This window comes from Balaenoptera borealis (assembly GCF_965194805.1).
Source record: "Balaenoptera borealis genome assembly, chromosome: 8".
In the NCBI taxonomy this organism is placed as follows: Eukaryota; Metazoa; Chordata; class Mammalia; order Artiodactyla; family Balaenopteridae; genus Balaenoptera; species Balaenoptera borealis.
Genome location: NC_138865.1, coordinates 19,097,185 through 19,116,303, shown reverse-complemented (window position 1 = coordinate 19,116,303; position 19,119 = coordinate 19,097,185). Strand labels below are relative to the sequence as shown.

Here is a 19,119-nt window from a genome sequence, read left to right as displayed (position 1 = left end):
AAATGTGGCATCTTCTCACACATATTTGCTGGCTGGTTTCATTTCCTTTTTAATGAATCACTTTTATATCACTTGCCCATTTTTCTACTGGGTTCTTTTTCATTTTCTTATCAATTTTGGGGAGCTTTTTGCACATTTTATATGTGCTGGAAATATTTTGCAACACAATATCTCCCTCACTGTGAGATTATACTAATGATTTTTTAATATTTCATTTTACTTTTTATATTTGGGTCTTTTTTTCACCTGTAATAAGATACAGGTGCCCAAACTGGAATCTCCCACTGAGTTGAAATTCCACCTTATCATCTACTAAATTCCCTTATCTCTTTGGCTCTGTTTCTGGGCCCTATTTCAGTCCACTGATGGATTTTTCTTCCGTGTACCAATAACCTACGGTTCTGATCTTTGTGGTGATGGTGTCATATTTCTGATCTCGTAGGAGGTGTTGCACCTTGCTAGGCTTTCTTTTTGTTTAAAAACATTTCTTCACAATTTTTGAACTTTCTTATGCAGTCTAGCATCATACTGCTCAGTGCAGAAAGATCTCATTAGGATTACAATTATAATCAAATTAATTTATTGCTTTGGAGAGAATTTACATTTAATACTAGTATGTCTTTATATCTGGGGACGTTTATTCAGATCTTGTTGTGTCCTGTGGTAACGTTTTAGCTTGTCTTCATGCAGGCCGTGCCCCACGTGTTACACTCCATCCTATGTCTTGCACAGTTTTGGCCTCGATGTGCATGGGGCTCCCCACCCTTCACCCCACCATTCCCCTTTCTATGTGCTCACTGCTGTTGGAAGGAAAAGAGTCTTTCTTGTTTGTCTCTACATTACCAAGCCTTCATATTACTTCCCAGTAGTTTTTTTCCTTATGTCTCTTCAACAACACAATTTCTCCCAGCGTTCATGACACCACCCTTGTGGCTTACTTGCCTGCATCCTTGGTTCCCGTTCAAGGTCCTGCTCCTGGGTATCCTCTGTGCTCTGTAGCTGCCTTCCGGGCCCAACCTCTCTTCTCTTCATTTCTGTGTCTTTGCTTGCCCTCCCCTTTCCTGCACTGGGCTTGGCACTCTTCTCAACAGAGAGCCTGCCAAAACCCCCGGGGTGGGGGTGGTCAGCCTGTGCCCAGAGGGCCAAGGATTTCCCTGCTCGGATCCTGCACTTGGAGGCCCGTGGTCTTTCCTTTCTCTGAGGCCATGTCACATAGTGTGGGGCTGGATGTGGTCCTTCCTCCTCCTCACGTCGTGCATTTGGTTTCCCTTCTCATGTCAGTTCTGAGCCCACCCTGTGCGGACGGCTCTTCTTGTCCATCCCCGCTGCCCACAGGGTCTGGCAGCTCTGCACACGCTCAAGCCCCATGAGGGAGGGGCTGACCCAGGGCCCCCCCCACCCCCACAGTGCCAGTGCTGGCCTCGTGGTCTCGGCTGGCCTGCTAGCCTCCCCAGCAGAGGGAAATGGACAGGGCATGGATGTCTGCCCCCCGTGTCTTGTCGTCTAAGTGAGATGCTGCATCTGAAGGCCCTCTCCTGACCCGGCTCGCCAATGCTGGGCGCCCATCCGTCGTGTGTGCTCGTGGGATTCCGCGTGGACCCGACGATGTGCTTGGGTGGCTTTGGAAGGCAGCTCGGGAGGGCTGAGCATCCTCCCGAGAGACGGGGTCTCGGGTCCCTGGAGCCGTGCCCAGTGTCACCGAGCGGCGCTGCACACCCAGTGGTGCTGCCCCTGGTGGCTGTGCACTGTGACAACGGGGCAAGGTCACAACCCACGGCCGGATGTCCCGGCCCGTCAGGGCTCGCCCCTGCTTCCTGTGTGACCGTGGGGAGCCAGCTTCTTCGCTCACGGGGGCTGATGGCAGGATGGCGCCTGGGTCACTGGGTGCATCTGATGAGTTAAGGTGGCCAGGGCCTCCCCACCACAGCCTCTAAGGGGACTCAGGGCTGGGAAAGGCCCGGCTGTGGAGCCTCGAGGATCTAATTCAGATTTTGCCTCTTCTAATACGATGTGATTCTGGGAAGAATTAAGTACCTTCTCTGAGCTTAATTCCTTTTATCTTAGTTTATTTTTCCCAAAGGGGAAGGATGGTGCCTACATCTCAGGGGTGGCAGCTCAGGGAGATGAGGGGCATGAAGGCACACAGCAGAGGCTAGCTCCCTCACTCTTGGGGTGCTGACTTAGCACGGCGTGTGTGTGTATGTGTGTGTGTGTGCGTGCAAGCCCCCTTCCTACAGCTTAGAGTCCTCATTTGCAGGGAGCCTGAAAACCCACCCTCCAGGTCCCAGACCCCCAGTCCCCTCTCGCTCTGCCCCTTAAATTGAGAATTACCTCCACACAGCAACTGCCCAAGTATATTTCTTTGAAAGTTTATTCCTAATGTTTCCCTCAGGCCCCTGTCTTGTGCCCTCTTGTCCTTTCTCCTCCACAAATTCAACCAGAGCGACTTTTTGTTTTCACATCTACATAGAAACAGGCAAATACGGACAGAAAGCCAGACAAGAGGACTAAGAAGGGAACTCTCTCCAAATAGGGCAGCCTATGATGAACGGAGCTTGCTGAATGATCAGAGGAGGGAAATAGAGCTTGTCTAGATAAAAACCACCATGAGGCCGTGCCTCCCCCAGGAAGGGGTGGGATTAACACCATTTACACCTGAGGACGAATAAAACCAGCATGTTTTCTCTTGCCTTGCAGATGTACTCTCTCACTGAAAGGCACTTTCTGAGGATCCGCGGAGGGGGGCCCCACGCCCCTGGAGCACCCCTCGCCACCTCTGCGGCCCACGGGGCGGGTGGGGCGGGTGCTGACTCCCGCGCTCCGAGTTCTCCAACCCTCCGCCAGCCCGGCCGTCCCGCTCATGTCCCTCCTGCGGCTCCTCCCCTGCCCCCTGCCCCCTGCCCTGCGCTTCCCCACCTCTTCGGCGGCCTCTCCGTCCTGTCCCACGCGGCCCGGCGATCGTCCTTTTGACTGATTGCCTCGGAGCTCTTGCCTGATATTAAACATATTTCTGAGAAAAACAACCCATTGTGTCTACGGAGCATTTATTTCTAGGAATTTGTACTTTGGCTTCCTGAATTCCATGCTGCTCGTCTTCTAGAGTTAAATAATAATCTGTCGTTGTCTTATTATTAATAAAATGGTGACGGGGAGGACATTTTGGGACCCGTGAAGTAGACCGCCGAAAGGGGTGGGCGTGGAGCGTGGGGGGGGGGGGTCACCTGGCTCTCCCTCCCCTCCCCTCCTCTGCCTCCCCAGGGCTCCTCCCCCGCCTGCGACCCTCAGCAGCTGCCCCGAAACGGGGAGCTCACTGAGAGCGGAGGGGAGGAGCTGCCTGACTGAGACGGCCTCCTGAGTTGCTGTGAGGCTGGCAGGAGCGCCCCGCTCCCCAGTGCACCTTGATACCGGGAGCCACAGGGCGAAGTGCCAGGGTGGGCAGGAGGCGGAGGACAGGAGAGAGGAAGTTTAGGCCAGAGCCTTTACTGGGGTTTCCATGGGAAAGGCAAGGCAGGGCAGGGTGGACAGCTCAGGATGGCTAGTTCGGGCAACTCCTGCGGGCTCTGAGCTAGAGGGCTGGTCGCAGTTGCCTGGCACCTGGTCCTGAGCTGAGTAAGGCAGAGGAATGTTGCCTCTGGGGGTGCAGGGGCCAAGAGAGGAGGCCTGGCCCTGCACTGGTTAATCTGCATGTCATAGGTGATCCGACTGGGCCCTTTGCTGTCTCTAAGACTTGACTAACCCCAGAGGGGTGGTGTCTCCCCAGCTAGAAAAGTTCTTGAAGATGTCAAAATGTCATGATATACAGAAAATAATGACAGAGGACGTGCCTGTGTGTGACACAGGGCTGTTAACAGGGCTGCATTCGAGATCCTCCTGTTGGCTGAGCCTATTTTTAGCTGCCTCCTCCAAGACCTGCATCCATCCCCCCGCAGGATCCCAAAAGGAAAGATCTCATTGGGAAGTGGGTTCTCAGTCTGCAGTGCGGTAGAGAGCACAGCATGGGAGAAGGCATGGCCCAGGTGTCTGAGCTGCCTGGCCAAAGGGACACCCACAATGATGTAGCTGCCATTTTACAAAGAAAAGTGAACACAGAGGACGGAGACCAGGTGTTTGTTTGGTCCTGGTTTAGGCGGTTCAGTCAAGACTAGAGCCACAGAGAGACTTGGTGATGGAGGCCTGCCCTGACCTTCGGGGGATGTGATGGGAAATCCTGGACCTAGGCTTCTCCCAGGGAGGATAGGAACAGGCCCCTTCCTGCCTCCTGCCGCCTCCCAGACACCCACACAGCATCGACACTTATCATTAGTGTGCATTTCCTGGAGTTTTTATATGCATGGGATCATGCAGCACATACTCTTTTTTGTCTGATCTCCTTCATGCCACATAATTTTGTTCAGGCTCGTTGATGTGTGTGTGTCCCTGCTCTTTTTCACTCCCAGCACAGTTTCACTTGAGCCCTCTGAATGTGGTTTGCTTATCCACTCAAGGTAGATTTTGTACATATGGCACCTGGTTTCTGGTTCCCACGGTTCCCGTCTTGCACACCACTTCTGGTGGGTTAAAATTGGCGTTGAGGATTTCCAAGGCCTTACGTGGTTCTGTGATTCTTAGGACTCTTAAGATTCTGAGTCCTGGTTGTGGGTGACCTTGCTGAGGAACAAGTGGATGGGCTCTCCCTAGGTCCAGAGAGAGACTGGAGTTCAGAAAACGTGCCATCTCCGTGGACCTCCCATGTGGCCTGTTCTTAAAGCTGTGGGTTCACTTCCTGGGCTCTGAGCAGGCTTAGGTGCTTGCTGGCTGTGTGATCTCAGGCACGTTGCTTAACTACTCTGTGCCTCCATCTCCTCGACTATAAAACCAGCATCAATGCTCCTACTTTGCAAGGATGTGTGAGGATTAAATGAGGCCATCCCTTGAAAGCACATAGAACAGAGCCTGGCAAATGTCAGGTCCCCTTGTGTTTTTGGTATGTGTATCCAAAGGGTCAGAGACTTTGGGGTCAGGTTTGCTTGCTTCTCCTGTATTTCCGCTTTGCTATTAGGAAGCAGATTTCAGCAGAGTTGGGCTCTTTAAAGCCTGTGGTAGTTGATCTCAGAAGATGCATAGCTCCAAAAAGCTGGCAGTAAAGACAGATATATGCAAGTTTTCCAAGGTCTGTGGATTCCACGCTGCTTTGGGCAGCCCCTTTCAGCCCCTTCGTGGCTGGCGCTCTGAAGGCAAGTGGCACCATCTTGCCTGGAGCACAGTGCGGTTGGGTGGACCCATCCCGATTATCTGAGAACTTGGCTTTTTATAAAATGGCACCTGCCATAAACAGCAGTTATGAGGTGTAACTTTCTTTTTGATTGGCTTATCAGCATCTTGAAGCAGCTGAATTGGGAGTAGAGAACTTTTTCTAACCCAATGGTTAGAATTTTAAAAGGGAAAAGAAAATTCATTGAAAGCGTTCATAAGAATGAAGCAAGTCCCTGATCTCTCAAACAAAGATGTCTGTGACACCACCTGTGACCTTGAGCGAACTTTAGTTATTTAAACCATTAGGAATATTAGCTTCAATATTGTCTCGGGAGGGCTTTATTCTTTGGTTCTACATTTTAAGCAATCCTAAGGGTTTATCTTTCATTTTGTGAGATATTGTACAGCAAGGTTAAGGAATCTCTTTTCTAGTTTCCTATTGGGCTTTTTTTCAAAAAGAGAAATTATAGGATACTGTTTTTTCTGCATCTGTTTAATAATCATCAGTCAGTAGTTACTGACACCTACTATGTATGTGTGCCTGGGGCAAATCACAAACATTGGTAATGTTGGGATAAAAATGGCAGGGGTGACTCTGTAAAATTATGACAATTAGGGAACTTGCTTTGGTATCTCACTGATTTTTCAAGTGGTACACAGATTTCAAAATTCATGGCTCTATTTATGCTTGCAACATACCTATTGTTGGAAGATTTAAGTGGTTTCAACCTGTTCTGGTGAAATTACTTTTGACAAATTAAGGTTGAGGTATTTTTGATGCCTAAAATTGTGTTTAACTCTGTATGATGCTTTAGGTTGTAGGTGCTGGGAAGTTTCGATTCATTTGTGTGGACGAAGCTGGGAAGAAGCCATTTGCTCTAAGTGCCCCTCTTAGCACTCTGGGCCCCTGCATGCCCTCTCACCCTGGCTGGCAGCCTCCTGGCCCCATCCTTGCTGTGTGCTGGCTCTCATACATTGCCTGCCTGTCTCATGGCTTCACGATGGAGATAATCGGCTGCTTTCATGCGTCCTTGGGGAGGGAGAGAGGCTGTCCCCACGGTGAGAGTGAGCTGTCTATGGCCCTACCCTCAGCTCTACTCTCCATGATCAGGCAGGTCTGTGAGTTTTCTTCTCCAAATGGGCCCCTTTTCATTGTCATTTTCACCACAGAAGTCTGGGCTGGTACCCTTGCCTGCTGTTTCTCAGCCCTTTCTGTGTCTTGCACACTGCTGCTAGGTTAATGTGCATTCAATCCTGTTTCTATCATATCAGCTCTATTTAAAAGGCCTCTGCTGTTTATCACCCCTCAGCGCATCCCTGGATGCTTCTTGGACCTGAGTCTGAATTCTAAATTCCTCTGCCTCTTTTTGCCATCCTTCTGCAAATCTGTCCCAGTCTGCCATTTCCCGGCACAGCCACTGCCCCTCACACTTCCATCGGGTCATGCTCCTCTGGTCCCAGTTCCAATCTGTACTTTCTCCAGAGATCTTCTACCGCCCCTGGTTTCCAGCTCCTTTAGTGATGAGGCTTCTCTGTGGACTGGGTGTACATGCCCTCTCATTTCTCTGAAAGACAGAATTGCCCTCTAGTAGTTAATAGTGCCCATGCTATGGCTACTTTTTTCTCTAGGCTATTCCATGAGTTGTTAGTCTCCTCTGCTGCCCTGTTCTTGAGAACACAGACTGTCTTGCCTTCTCCACGGTGGTCAGGGCTGTGATGGGTTTGGTGTGGGCGTGGCACAGGAGGATCAAGGACAGTTCCTGGGTGGGGGTGAGGGCAGCTCTCTAGAGGACCATGGTCCCGTTTTCCGCCATGGGAAGACCAGGGTAGGAATGCTTTTAGTGGGGACAGTCAAGGCTTTGTTTGAAAAGATTAAGTCTGAGGAGACTTTAGACAATGAGCTGGAGATATCAATTGGATGTGGTAATTGTCTATAAAATCTTGGTACCAACATCCTGGGAGATGAAGACAAATGAGGCTGGAGATAAAGACAAATGAGGCCTTTGGAGCTAGAGACAATAAGACACCTTAGAACAGGAGTGGATGGAGGTAACCGCAGAGTAAAATTAGACTCTGTCTTTGTTTAGCTGAGATCCAAGTCAAGGCATGCCTCCAGCAGTCCTGAAGGGCTATGGTGTGGGACCACCCAGGCAGGGTTTGGGAAGACAAGATGGGTGTGGGAATCTATTTTGCTGTTATTTGTCCAACACTCACCTGGAAAGTATAATGAATGAGGTTGGGAATTACAGAGAGGATTTCTTTGGCTAGAGTCCTGTGACCTGTGATCCCTACCCTGATAATGTGGGAAGGGCCAGGTGGTTCCCCCTTGCTTCAGATAGAGTGAGGGGCTTTCAGCAGATGACACTGACTTTGGCATGTGTCACCCAGAGCCTGGGGAGCCCATTGGACCACACCACTGAGACCTGAAGCAGGAGTGAGTGTGTTTGGGGAGAAACTACCTCCCGCTGATGGAAGGTGCTGTGGGCAGGAGGCACCTTAATGGGGCCATGAGCCCACTGGACCCACCCTGGAAAGCTTACTGCTAAAGATTGGGGCTGTGTCAGCGGCAAGAGGCTGGACCTGCCCCATGGGTGTTGGTGCCAGGAGGGGGAAGGTGTGTGGGCGGATGAAGAACAGACACTGTCCATTTCACAGCACGGGCACCCTAACATTCCCGGGGTTGGGGGAGGAGCCTTAAAAAAACAAGGAAAGTGGCTGTGGGAGGAGAGTCGGCTGCAAACCTCAGCCCTGGCCAGAGGGCCCAGCCGGGGCTGTCAGTGTCACTCAGTGCTCCCTGACTTCTTCATAGGCACCCCCAGACCACCATCCCAGCCAAGGGGTCAGAAACTGCAACCAGAAGGTTGGGAGGCACCTCCTCCTTTGGCCACTGGGAGGTTTTGGACAGTGCTAAGGGAAGGAGGAGAGCTCTAACTTTAAATGATGTTCTGGGTTTTTATTATTATGCTGGGACTGAGAATTTATACCTCTACAAATAGGAAAATGGAGTAAGCTGTAAGTTATTGAGGATATCTTCTTCTCTGGAAGTGAGTGGACTAACTACGGGGCATGCCCGGGGCTTCGTCCGGAGCCAGGGAGGAGCTGGCCCCGAGTGGATTTAGGCAGAAGACGTTGGGGCAGTAAACTCGTTCTCAGATTGTACCATCCACTCCTGCAGGTCACACAGAGGACAGAGAGGAGGTGGGTGGAACGGCTCCTTGGGGCTCTCCGTGATTTAGAGGTCGAGTCACGGAGAAGGCGAGAAACTGACCAGCAGCACCCAGGATGGTGGAGGACGTCAGAGGACTGTGGGATCAAGAAGTCAAGGAAAAGAAGTGTGTCAAGGAAGTGAGGACAGCAGCTTGCCTGTCGATTTGGTGCCAGGGAGGGTGTTGGCGACTTTGCAGAACAGTTAGTAGGAACAAGAGTGGCCGGGGGGGAGCTGAGGAGAAAAGGGAGGTGAGAGTGGAGAGGGCACCATCAACAACGCTGTTGACGGTGCATTTTATGGAGGTACCATAATTTATTGAACTGGCCCCTGATAGATATTGATTGGTTCCTATCATTCTATTAAAACATTGCTGCAATCAATAGTGTGTATGTGAGTCTTCTGGTCTTTTCTGAGAGTATTTAGAGGATGAATTCCCAGAAGTAGAACTCCTGGATGAAAGGGTTTTGTTAGGGATATGACCAATCTGCCCCCACGGAGGCTGCACCAAGCTACATTCTCAGTGATGTGGGATACTTTACCTACAAGTTCTTATCAAGCTTAAATCTTCAGCTGTGAAAATTGACTTTTAGTATAGGCTTTAATTTGTATTCTTATTATGAGTAAAGCTGAGAATCTTTTCATATTTTCAAGTGCCATTTATCTCCTGTGTGAACTCTTTGTTCATATCTTTTACTCATTTTCTATTGGGTTTTTGATGTTTTCCTTATTGACTTATATTAGGACAATTACCTCTTTGGCTGTGAAATGTTACCATTTTTTTTCTTGTGCATAAAGTTTTATTTTTATGGTATTGTGACAATATTTTCTTTTACGGTTTCTGTATCATTCTAAGATTCAGAGATTAAAAATGTCTTCCCAATTTTCTTTTAGTACTTTTATGGTTTCATCACAAATTAAATTTGCAATCCATCTAGGATTTATTTGCATGTAAGGCATAAGATAGGAACTCAACTTACTTTTTCCTGGATAGTTGCCCAGGCACTCAAATGCCACTCACTGGGTAACTCTTCCCCCCTACTGACATACATTACAGCATTAATCCTGTAGGGAAGGAAAAAAACTTCTGTGCTCTGCCCTCCTATGTTCTTTGGCTGGGACCCTGCAAATTAGACTAACAGAAGACAGATTAACAAGAGAAAAACAAACTTGATTAAAGCATGAAGTGCACATGCTCACAGTGAAATTCAGTGATGAGTAACTCAAAGAAGTGGTTAGAACTTGGGCTCATATCTTAATCGAAGATGAAAAATCTGTACAGAATTGACAAGACACAGAAAAAAAGACTTTGAGTTTCTGGGGGTGACAAGCTGTGGGAAGGTAAATGTATGAGGAAACTTATGGAAGGTAAGAGCTAGTAGCAAGGTTTGTTATGCAGATTCCTCTGGTGCATCTCTTAGTTGATCAGGGTCTAGAGTTGTCTCCAGTGATTAATGTCTGTCCTTCTTGGTAGAGAGGGGAAGGGGATGCCTTTACAAATGTATGCCCTGCTTTTAGGCCAATAGGGGAAGTGCAGGGGACTTTTCTTGTATCTGCTTCTTCTCAATTGCCTTCAGCTCAAAATGATCCTTATACCAGACAGACATATTTGGGGGTGGCATGTACTATTTATCTACACGTTCTACATATCTCTCCTTCTTGTTTCTTCATGAAATTGACTGCAATTTACCATTATATGTGTTCGTTTGTTGCACCTCCCCAATAGAATAGGAGTGAATGAGTGTAGAAATAACCCAGATGTCCTTTTTTTTTTTATTTTTTAGTCTGTAAAATACAAGTGTGTGTGTGTGTATTGTGTGTTTGGGGAGGCTGGGTGGGTAGCAATGAGATGGGTGAGTAGGGAGTAAGATGGTGCTGCATGATTTCAAAGGATGCAGTACTACATTCTAATGAAAAAGCTATTAAAATGTCAAAGGTACTGGCTCTAATGATGAGAATTTTAGACAAAAGGGGAAGATGGTGAAGTCATGAGAAAGTAAGGATTAGCATTTGGGGCCGGCTTCAGTTACTTTTAGATGACTCTGGAGGTGCCAAATATTCCATTGTCATATTAACTGAACTCCAAGGTCATGGGTTGGCTTACCAAAATGGGGTCTTACTGGACAGAATGTTAGGAAGCACTCTCCATTACTAAAAACAGGGCAAAGTCACTACCTGAGGCTCAAACTGGGATTAAATGGATTTACACAAAGCTAAATAATTATTGCTAAAAGAACCAATTAAAATAGCACTACTCACCAAAAGGCACTCTGCTAGGCAATAAGGAGAGATGATAAAAATGGTTATATTTAAATTAGACTTTGGAGTTCAAGTTACTAATTTCAGTCATCTAACTATTGCAATTACTAATAGTTATGTCACATTTCTATTTCAAACAAACAGAAATAGATTCCATCAACCTGGTTGAAGTGAGAATTCACACACACACAATTTATCTGAGCATCAGAAACAAATTTTTGCCAGTGATGAAAGGAGAGCAATTCTTCTGAAAAGCAGCTTGGTTTGCAAATCTCTTTGGGGATTCTAAAGGTTGGCTCACAGGGGGGATCCCTAGGACTTTCTTGAGTCCATGAGCTCTGAGAAATTTCTGGAATGTCTTACATTTGCAAAATTTAAGGCCAAAATATTGAGTCTCTGAATGTTCTCTGAGATGCTTGCTTGCCTCTCTGTGGGAGGATTTGTTTGATAGACCATGTTTATTATTTGCAACATTTTCTCCACAATACCACTCTTAATGCTCACTGGTTGTTTCCACCTCCATCTCCCAAAGTGGCACATAAGTAGCAAGGCTTGTTGCCCAGGCTTCATAGCCTGACTAGATTAGACGTTTGATGATGTGTAACCTATATAATAAATTAGACATTTGACATTTCCTTTCTGAAAACTGTCATCCAAGACTGATTTTTTTCTCTTATCCTCTATGTCAGTGGATGGGAAAAGAAATACGATGCTTACTAGGGGTATTTAAGGAATGACTTACTGGAAACTTTCCACCAAATAATGTCTTTCCAGCCTATTGGGACTATCAGGGACTGAGCTGCTTTGCTTAGCTAAATGTATCATTTAATATAATAAGCACAGTGCAGACACACATCAAGCTTTCAAAATTAAACAGATAAAATATAGATACTTTTTGTACATGTTTCTCTAGAGAAACAACTTGACTCTCTTCAATAAGGAATTTACCTTTAGAAAATACTTTGGATGATTATTTGATAGAACCACTTTTAGAATATTATTATAAAATAAATGACTAAGGATAAACATCAAAAAAACATTTGCTTCTTTCAAACAAACTTTTTCTGAGTCATGGTGATTCATAATCTACAGTTTTTATGGCATCTGAACTTTTAGAATAGTATTTCTTTCTTCTCTCTGTACAATGAATTGAATGGCAAATGTGAAGCTTATCTTAATAGTCTCTCACCTAATTTGACAAGGTCATATTTCTCTTAAAAGCATTGTATTGTGACAGTAATTATTTTTCTAGATGATGATAGAAAATAATTTCAAGAAGTATTCAGCTGAGAAAGTTTGTGGAATGTTTCTAAGGACCTATTGTCTTCTTTATCATTCAGTGTTTCTCCATATTCCTATTTTTTTTTTTTTTCTGTGTTCTTTTACTCTTTTGTCCTTCCCCATGTGGGAGTTGAGAAGTTCACCCAGCTCCTTTCTCGGCTCCTGACTTTGGAGCTGCCTTTGGCATATCACCCATTATTTCTCACTGAGGCTGAGTCACGAAGTTGAGCTATGCTTGCTTTCAAGCACCTGCCCAAGCCACGTCCCCCCCAGCCTCCAGCTTCTGGACTGTAGCAGCCTCTGTCTAGTCTTACTTTTTCACCCTCCCACTGCTCCCATGCCCTCCTGCCCCGGGCAGACCTGTGGGTCAGACCCTCTGCAGCTGGTCCTTCTGTCAGGCCCCCTTGGTACCTAGGATGCTCCTTGCCTCCCTCCTCAAGACAGTGCCCAGCACATTGTGTATGCTTTAGAAATGCCTACGCAGAGCCTCATTTCTGGCTCATTTGTGTGCCCCTGGAGTTCCTGTCCTCCTTCAAAATCCTCTTGATTTTATGATATTTAGTAACTGCACAAGCTGGGAATAAAACTCAGAGGACCAAATTTCTTTTAATTACATCCTGACTCACTTCAGAAAGATCTTAATCAATAGCAATGCTTGATTAGGTTTGGGCCTTGTGCCATGACTATGGCCATGGAGAGAACATCCAGAAGAGTACACTTCAGCACTTCAGGGTACTGATTTTCTAAACTATAATCTTAACCAAACATTAAAAAAAGAAGAAAGAAAGTGTGGCATCAATTCATATCCCACCCTTAGGATACAACCACAGCAACAGAAAGAATTAGGATACTGCCAGCCAGAGGCTCTAAGATGTGGTTTGCTTAGTTTTGTTTTTTGCATGTGTAGAACGTCTGCGTTATGTAATCCTGAAGGATGGGATAAAATGGATCTCTCTCTTCCTGTTCTCTTAAGGGAAGCCATCAGCCGGGTTTGCGAAGCGGTCCCTGGCGCCAAGGGAGCCTTCAGGAAAAGAAAGGTACTGTTCTCTCAGCTCTGTGTCTACCTGTGTCTCCTTTACTTTTTCTCTCTTCTGTCACCACTCAGCATCTTTAATCACACACAATTGTTCCGTTTCTCTTTTCCATGGCCCAGCTCTTGTCACTTTTTTTTTTTGCCGGGCAGTGGGGAACCAAGAGACATCTGTTGATTTAAAGAGAGTAACTCACAGTGACTCTTGTCACTTCTAAAAACAAAAAGAGCTTATATTCCCTCTTTGCCACGTGGTTGACGAGGAAAGTTAGCTATCAAGGCTAACTGATAGGGTTGTCAAAATAAACACCCCAGGTCTACACCGAAAGACACGTAAACCAGGGCCAGGCATTCTTCTTAGCCTTTATGTACATTAGTTCATTTCATTAGAACAACTCTGTGGTTGATGCCCTCAGTGGTGTGCTGGTAATAGTTTAACAACAGGCTCTTGGGGCTGGAGGTGGAGACTGAGAAGCACTAAATTTGCTGTGTTTGCCAGTTTCTGTGGCATAAATGCTTCCACAACGGCCGATTTCAAGCTCTAACCTGACATCTCTAAAGTGGAGTTGGGAAGAGATGTGCGGTAGGTCACCGTTACACAGTGTCCCCACTACATGTAGGGGACAAGGACATTGTCCACACTAAATAACCTGAACAGCATAGGTAACAGCTAATGTAGAAATAATTAGGAAGTGATGAGTTTTGAGTATTTATTGTTTGTTTTTTTAAAAGTGTAATTGATTTAATTGTAAGTTTACATAAATTAATTTTTAATAGCAGCTCTTTTTAATGGCCAGCTCATAAAATTCCTAAAAATTTAATAATTGTCTCTCATTAGCTGGAGCAAGACAGCTCTAGAACACCGTTGAATATCCCCATTTTACAGATGATAAAAACTGAGGCACAGGTATGAGAACCCACAATGCGAGAAGGTGGTGGAGCTGAGCTCAAGCTCAGGCCACCTGGCTCCACGGGCTGCACATTCAACCCCTGGACTCGACCTTTTCATCCTGGAGGTGGTTGGACCAGAAGAAAAAAACTGGATTAAGACAAAGCTCAGAAAAACTCTTTTCTTAAGTGTGTAGTGAATACAAAATTAAATATCCACCATCCAGACTTTTCTATGCCTGGACTGAATGGTGGGGAGCGCATCCCTGTGAGTATCTCCGAGTCTGTCCTGAGGCTGAGGCTCTGGGGCAGGTTGTGTGATTGCCTCTGCTGCTCCCAGGGCTGAGGGTCAGCTCTGTCTTCGTAGCCTGGAGACATTTGTGAGCCCTCAGAGCAACTGGGTTTCAGGCAGAGAACTTTGGATGAAGACTCATCTAGATGTGCCAGCCTGTGTTCCAGTGGACATAGAAGCCAGGCAAGGCTCCAGAATCTTGAATACAGGAACTAGGAGGGCATCTGAGAACTGAGATAAGGAACCTCGTCTTTCACAGCCGCTTGGTACCCGACCAGCAAGTCTCGGGGTTCCCTCTCAGGCCTCTTGGTGAAAGTGGTGGAAACAATGTCAATTTCTGGGCTTCACCCCTGGTATGCTTAATCAGAATCTCTGGGGTGGGGCCCAGGCATCTCTATTTTTAAATAGCTCTGGTAGGGGATTCAAAAGGGATGCCTGCTTGGTTAAGAACTAGTCTTAATTGGCATCTCAAAAGAGGACATGTTCTACTCTGAAAAGGAAGGAAGGGACAGCTAGTGGGTCCCTGTGCCAAAGACAGTTCTGAAGGGCTGGTTGATGCACCAGTTAGAGCAGAACTGGGTCTGTCCATCCTTGTGCTGGCTCCAGACCCCTGGGTCTTAATTGGACCATTTATTTGCTCATCAACCCCATGAGCTGCTCCATTTCAGTCTAGTCCTGAGTAGTTTGACTCCTGGTAGGATGAAACTGGTTTCTGAGGCTGCGAAGCTTCGGACCCTGGCCTGTGGCTCCTTCCTGGGGCTTATGAATGACCCCATGAGACACATCCCAACAGGAGCTCCCTGGTGTACTGACACCTCTGACCTTCCAGCAGATTCCTCATCTCAGTGTGTGTATATTAGATGCTTTACAGTTTGCCTATTGCATACTCTAGAGTTTGTGTGTTAGTGTCAGATCCCACACTCCCAGCTCATTCCTGGAATGTTGCCTTCACGTGCCCGATGAGAGGGGACGGTGGAGGTTGAAGGTGTGGAAGATAACAGCGTAGAGGCCTTGACAATGTGGCCTCCTGTGAACGGAAAGCTAAAATAATGCTGCTTGATTTCACAGCCTCCGAGCAAAGTGTTGTCCAGCATCCTGGGCAAGAGCAACCTCCAGTTTGCGGGGATGAGCATCTCCCTGACCATATCCACCGCCAGCCTGAACCTGCGGACCCCAGACTCGAAACAGGTGTGTAGGTGCTCAGGCCCTGCCCTGCCCATAGCCCCCAAACCATGGCTGTTGTGCAGGGCTTTCCATTTCCTGCTTTACTGGGTCCCTGTGGAGCACATTTGTGTAAAATCTTCACCAGTCCACAAACTCTGGCCACTTCCAAAGGTCGCCAACAGAATGATAGATGGAATTGGGTCTCTTGAATTCTGCTATACATTACCTTTTTTTTGAGGATAATGCATGAACTCATCGGTTTACTTACAGTGTAAAAAGAGGTGTGTGTATGCTCAGAAGTCTCCTCTCAATGTCCTTGACCTATTTTGTTTTCTTTAATATTGTATTTTGTTGGTTCTACAGTCCACATTTTATTTTCACATTTATCATCTTTGAGATGATGGCATGTCATGGTTTAATTGACAGTATTTTTTATCTCTTCGCGGGTTGTTATCGTGGAGCCTCTCTTAGTTGGCAGTGTCACGGGTTGATGCAGTACGGCGCATCTGTGGCATGTCCAGTGTGGACGGGGTCCTTACTGACTGAGGTGGGGACGACGATGCTTACTGAGGCAAACTCCGTTAAGATAGTTGGGTTTTTCTTCAGTGTCTAAATCTTAAGTTTCTCTGATTGTTATTTCCTTTAGCTGGGAAAATGGGTGTATGAGTAGCTGTCCTGGAACCAACAGGGGAGTTCTGAAGGCCAAAGGAAGCAAAGGAGGTGAAAATGCTCATAAACCATAAAGGTGGGAGGTGGAGTGAAGCCATCCCTCACTTGCTCTGCCCAGTCTGGGCCTCTGTGGCTGGCAGTGTGAGCTGGGATTCGGATGTGCCTACATGGAGAGGGATGGGCGATCCACAGACCTCTGAATGACACACTTCCTGACTCTGGCAGTGTGTTACCAGGGATGCCTATGGGTACCTTCACGTTGCTATACATATTCATATTTATTGATTTCCGTATTCCCCAGGTAAGCAAGCAGCATTCCCAGCTTCATTTAGGATGAATGGGACACCACCCCACCCCTGCCCCAACCCAAGATGTTGAAATAAATTCTAGATCTAGCATAGAAACGAGAGGTAACACCTGGGCTGTGTTTTGACATAGTGGGTGCCACTTCTCACTCCATTCCTTTGTCCTCACTCAACTGATGGATAATCCCTTGTCTTTTCTCATCGGCCCTTCCGAGGGATGGGTAACGAACGAGTCGTTAGGTGGCAGATTAAGAACGTGCAAGAGGCTCAGCGTTTCTCTGGAGCTGCCTCCTGCTGAGCACCGTGGCGGCTCGGGGTGCACCTCGCTTGGCGCTACCCTCACATGCTCACTTCCATTCTTTTTGTGTTTAACTGAAGTATAGTTGATTTACAATGTTGTGTTAATTCTGCTGTACAGCCAAGTGATTCCGTTATACATTCTTTTGAAAATCCTTTTCCGTGATGGTTTATCACAGGATATTGAATCCAGTTCCCTGTGCTATGCAGTCGGACTTGTTGTTTATCTGTTCTATATGTAATGGTTTGCATTTGCTAACCCCAAACTCCCAGTCCTTCCCTCCGCCCCCTCTGCCTGGGCAACCACAAGTCTGTTCTCTTCCATTCTTATTCATGTGGCTGCTGCAGCTTTTGTTTCTAGGAATCCTCAGACCACAGTCCTCAATTCTGTGAGATCTTATCTCCTAATTCCCCCTTCTACCTCAGTCGCATCTCAAAAAATAAAAAAAGGGAGAGAGAGGCACACTCTCAGAGCAGAAACGATGAGGTCACCATGGTTGGCCTTCCCATCCTCGGGTTGGGGGCTGGTTGGGTGTGTCCAGGTCTCATTGTCCTGCCCTTGGTTTATGTGGATGGGAGGGAGTGCGGGGTTGGGGGGATGCCTGGGGAACGGCAGCTCGGATGACATGAGCACAGTCTGAGGAAGGTTTGGCAGGACCCAGAGTTCACATCCCTCTGCCTCTCCCGAGTTAAGGGCCAGGCTGTAGCAAACAGAAGGAGTCCGAGTGGGCAAACCCTTCCCAAACCAGAGAGCCAGCAGAAAGGCAAAGCTAGCTCTCCTTTTCAGAGCTCTCAAGGAGAGGAAGCAAGATGAAACACCCTCAGAGCAAAACACATCCTTTAGTTAATTAGCTCTAATTTTCTTACTCTCCTTTTCAATTTCTATCTTGCCCAAAGGGACAACATACAATCACTCAGTAATGGTCACGTTGACCAAATATGATTTCTATTTTTTTCTTAAATCTTTGTGTTCACGTTGATTTCCAAACCCCAGTTGTAGAGCTGCTTTAGAATCAAAAATTAAATAAACAAAAAATTCAATAAGCAAAAAATGAACAACTTTAGAAGTCATAGTTTGTCATCATCTGGGGACTGCTATATCCTCATTGCTCTCCTGGGAGCCCTCTGCCCCTGGACCAGAGGCAGAATTCAGAAAGCTGCAAAGGGCAACTATTAGTCTGATCCAGCTGGTTTTGGGTACAGGCTACAGAGCTGGACTCATTGCTTTTATTCATCTATATACTCAGGTTTTTCTAGATCCTGAGTAGTTTTGCAAGTGCCAACAAGTGAAGTAAGCATTTAAAAATATCTCATTTTATCTTGTAATTCAGTTATAGTTTTGCTTTGAGTTTTACTGGAGCATGGTTGGAAAAATCCCTTGGATGGTAGGATTACAGCTCTGTAAATTCTGCCTGCCTGCCGGCGAGGACCTGAGGGGGCTGTGCAGAAAGAAACCTGGTTATGCTGGGATGGAGACGAGATTGCTGTTCCCACCCCCGGAAATTTACTTCAATGTCACTACGTTGTCTTTGAAAAGATAAAAATAGTGTGGAAGACTTATGTAGCCTTTTAAATTTAGGGCAGCTCCTAATTTACTCAGTGTCTACTAAACCCCACCGTATGCTGCAGTTTATAATGCTAATGGAAATTTCCCAATTTAAAATTAACTTGGAACATCCTCGCTGGTTTTTAAATTGATAAATTACAAGAGTGCCTGAGAGGACACCAATTTTGATCTTGGATGCAGGCTTTCTAATTCATGTGCTCATGATACAAATGGGATGAAGTAGGGGACAGCCACACTTCCCTCCACTCCAGCTATGGGGTCTGTACCAAAGACCCCATGTGTCTTTGGAAACAGAAACTGCACATGTTTTGGTGTGTGGTTGAGACGTTTTCCTTCTCAAAGAGGCATGGTTGTTAAGATCCCCTGTGTTCGGTCACAGCTCTGTCTTTAACTAGCTGTAGGGCTTTGAGCCAGCGGCTTAGCCCCTCTGGGCCTCAGGCTCTTCATCTGTAAAATGGGATTGCAATAGTTCCTACCTCATAGGGCTGCTGTGAGACTTAAATGAGATAATTCTGGCAAAGCAGCTAGATGAGAGGCTGACGTTGTGAAAGTTCATTCAGGGTTATCTACTGTTATTACTTTTATAATTGTTATTTTCATTGGGTATGAATTTTACCAATTTTCAGGAATCCTTGTGGATTTGTACTTCCTGCCAACAAACAGTAAGTTTTTCAAGACATGGGAAAGGTAATAACGGCACATCTCGTTTCTTGTTTTGGACCTGGCAGATTATAGCGAATCATCACATGCAGTCCATCTCCTTCGCCTCTGGGGGAGACCCGGTAAGTGCCCTTGGAGTTGTTTCCTCTTGCTCTTGTCAGAATTGCTGCGAAGGGGCCCTGCTTCAAAAGCATGCCTCTTAGGACCCTATAAAGAAAGTTAACTGTGATACCAACTATTTCCACTTCCCTTTCGTAAGCTCTTCCTGAC

General features: G+C 46.6%; 1 protein-coding gene across 2 annotated transcripts in view; it reads left to right on the top strand.

The window, feature by feature from the left end:
• Window positions 1-19,119, top strand: part of SHC3 (SHC adaptor protein 3) — a 148,070-nt gene that overhangs the window by 67,821 nt on the left and 61,130 nt on the right. For both annotated transcript variants that reach the window (XM_082403391.1, XM_082403390.1), the window contains exons 3-5: window positions 12,951-13,014; window positions 15,256-15,375; window positions 18,918-18,971. In XM_082403391.1, the coding sequence (XP_082259517.1) occupies window positions 12,951-13,014; window positions 15,256-15,375; window positions 18,918-18,971 (238 nt within the window). The remainder of the gene's footprint in view (window positions 1-12,950; window positions 13,015-15,255; window positions 15,376-18,917; window positions 18,972-19,119) is intronic.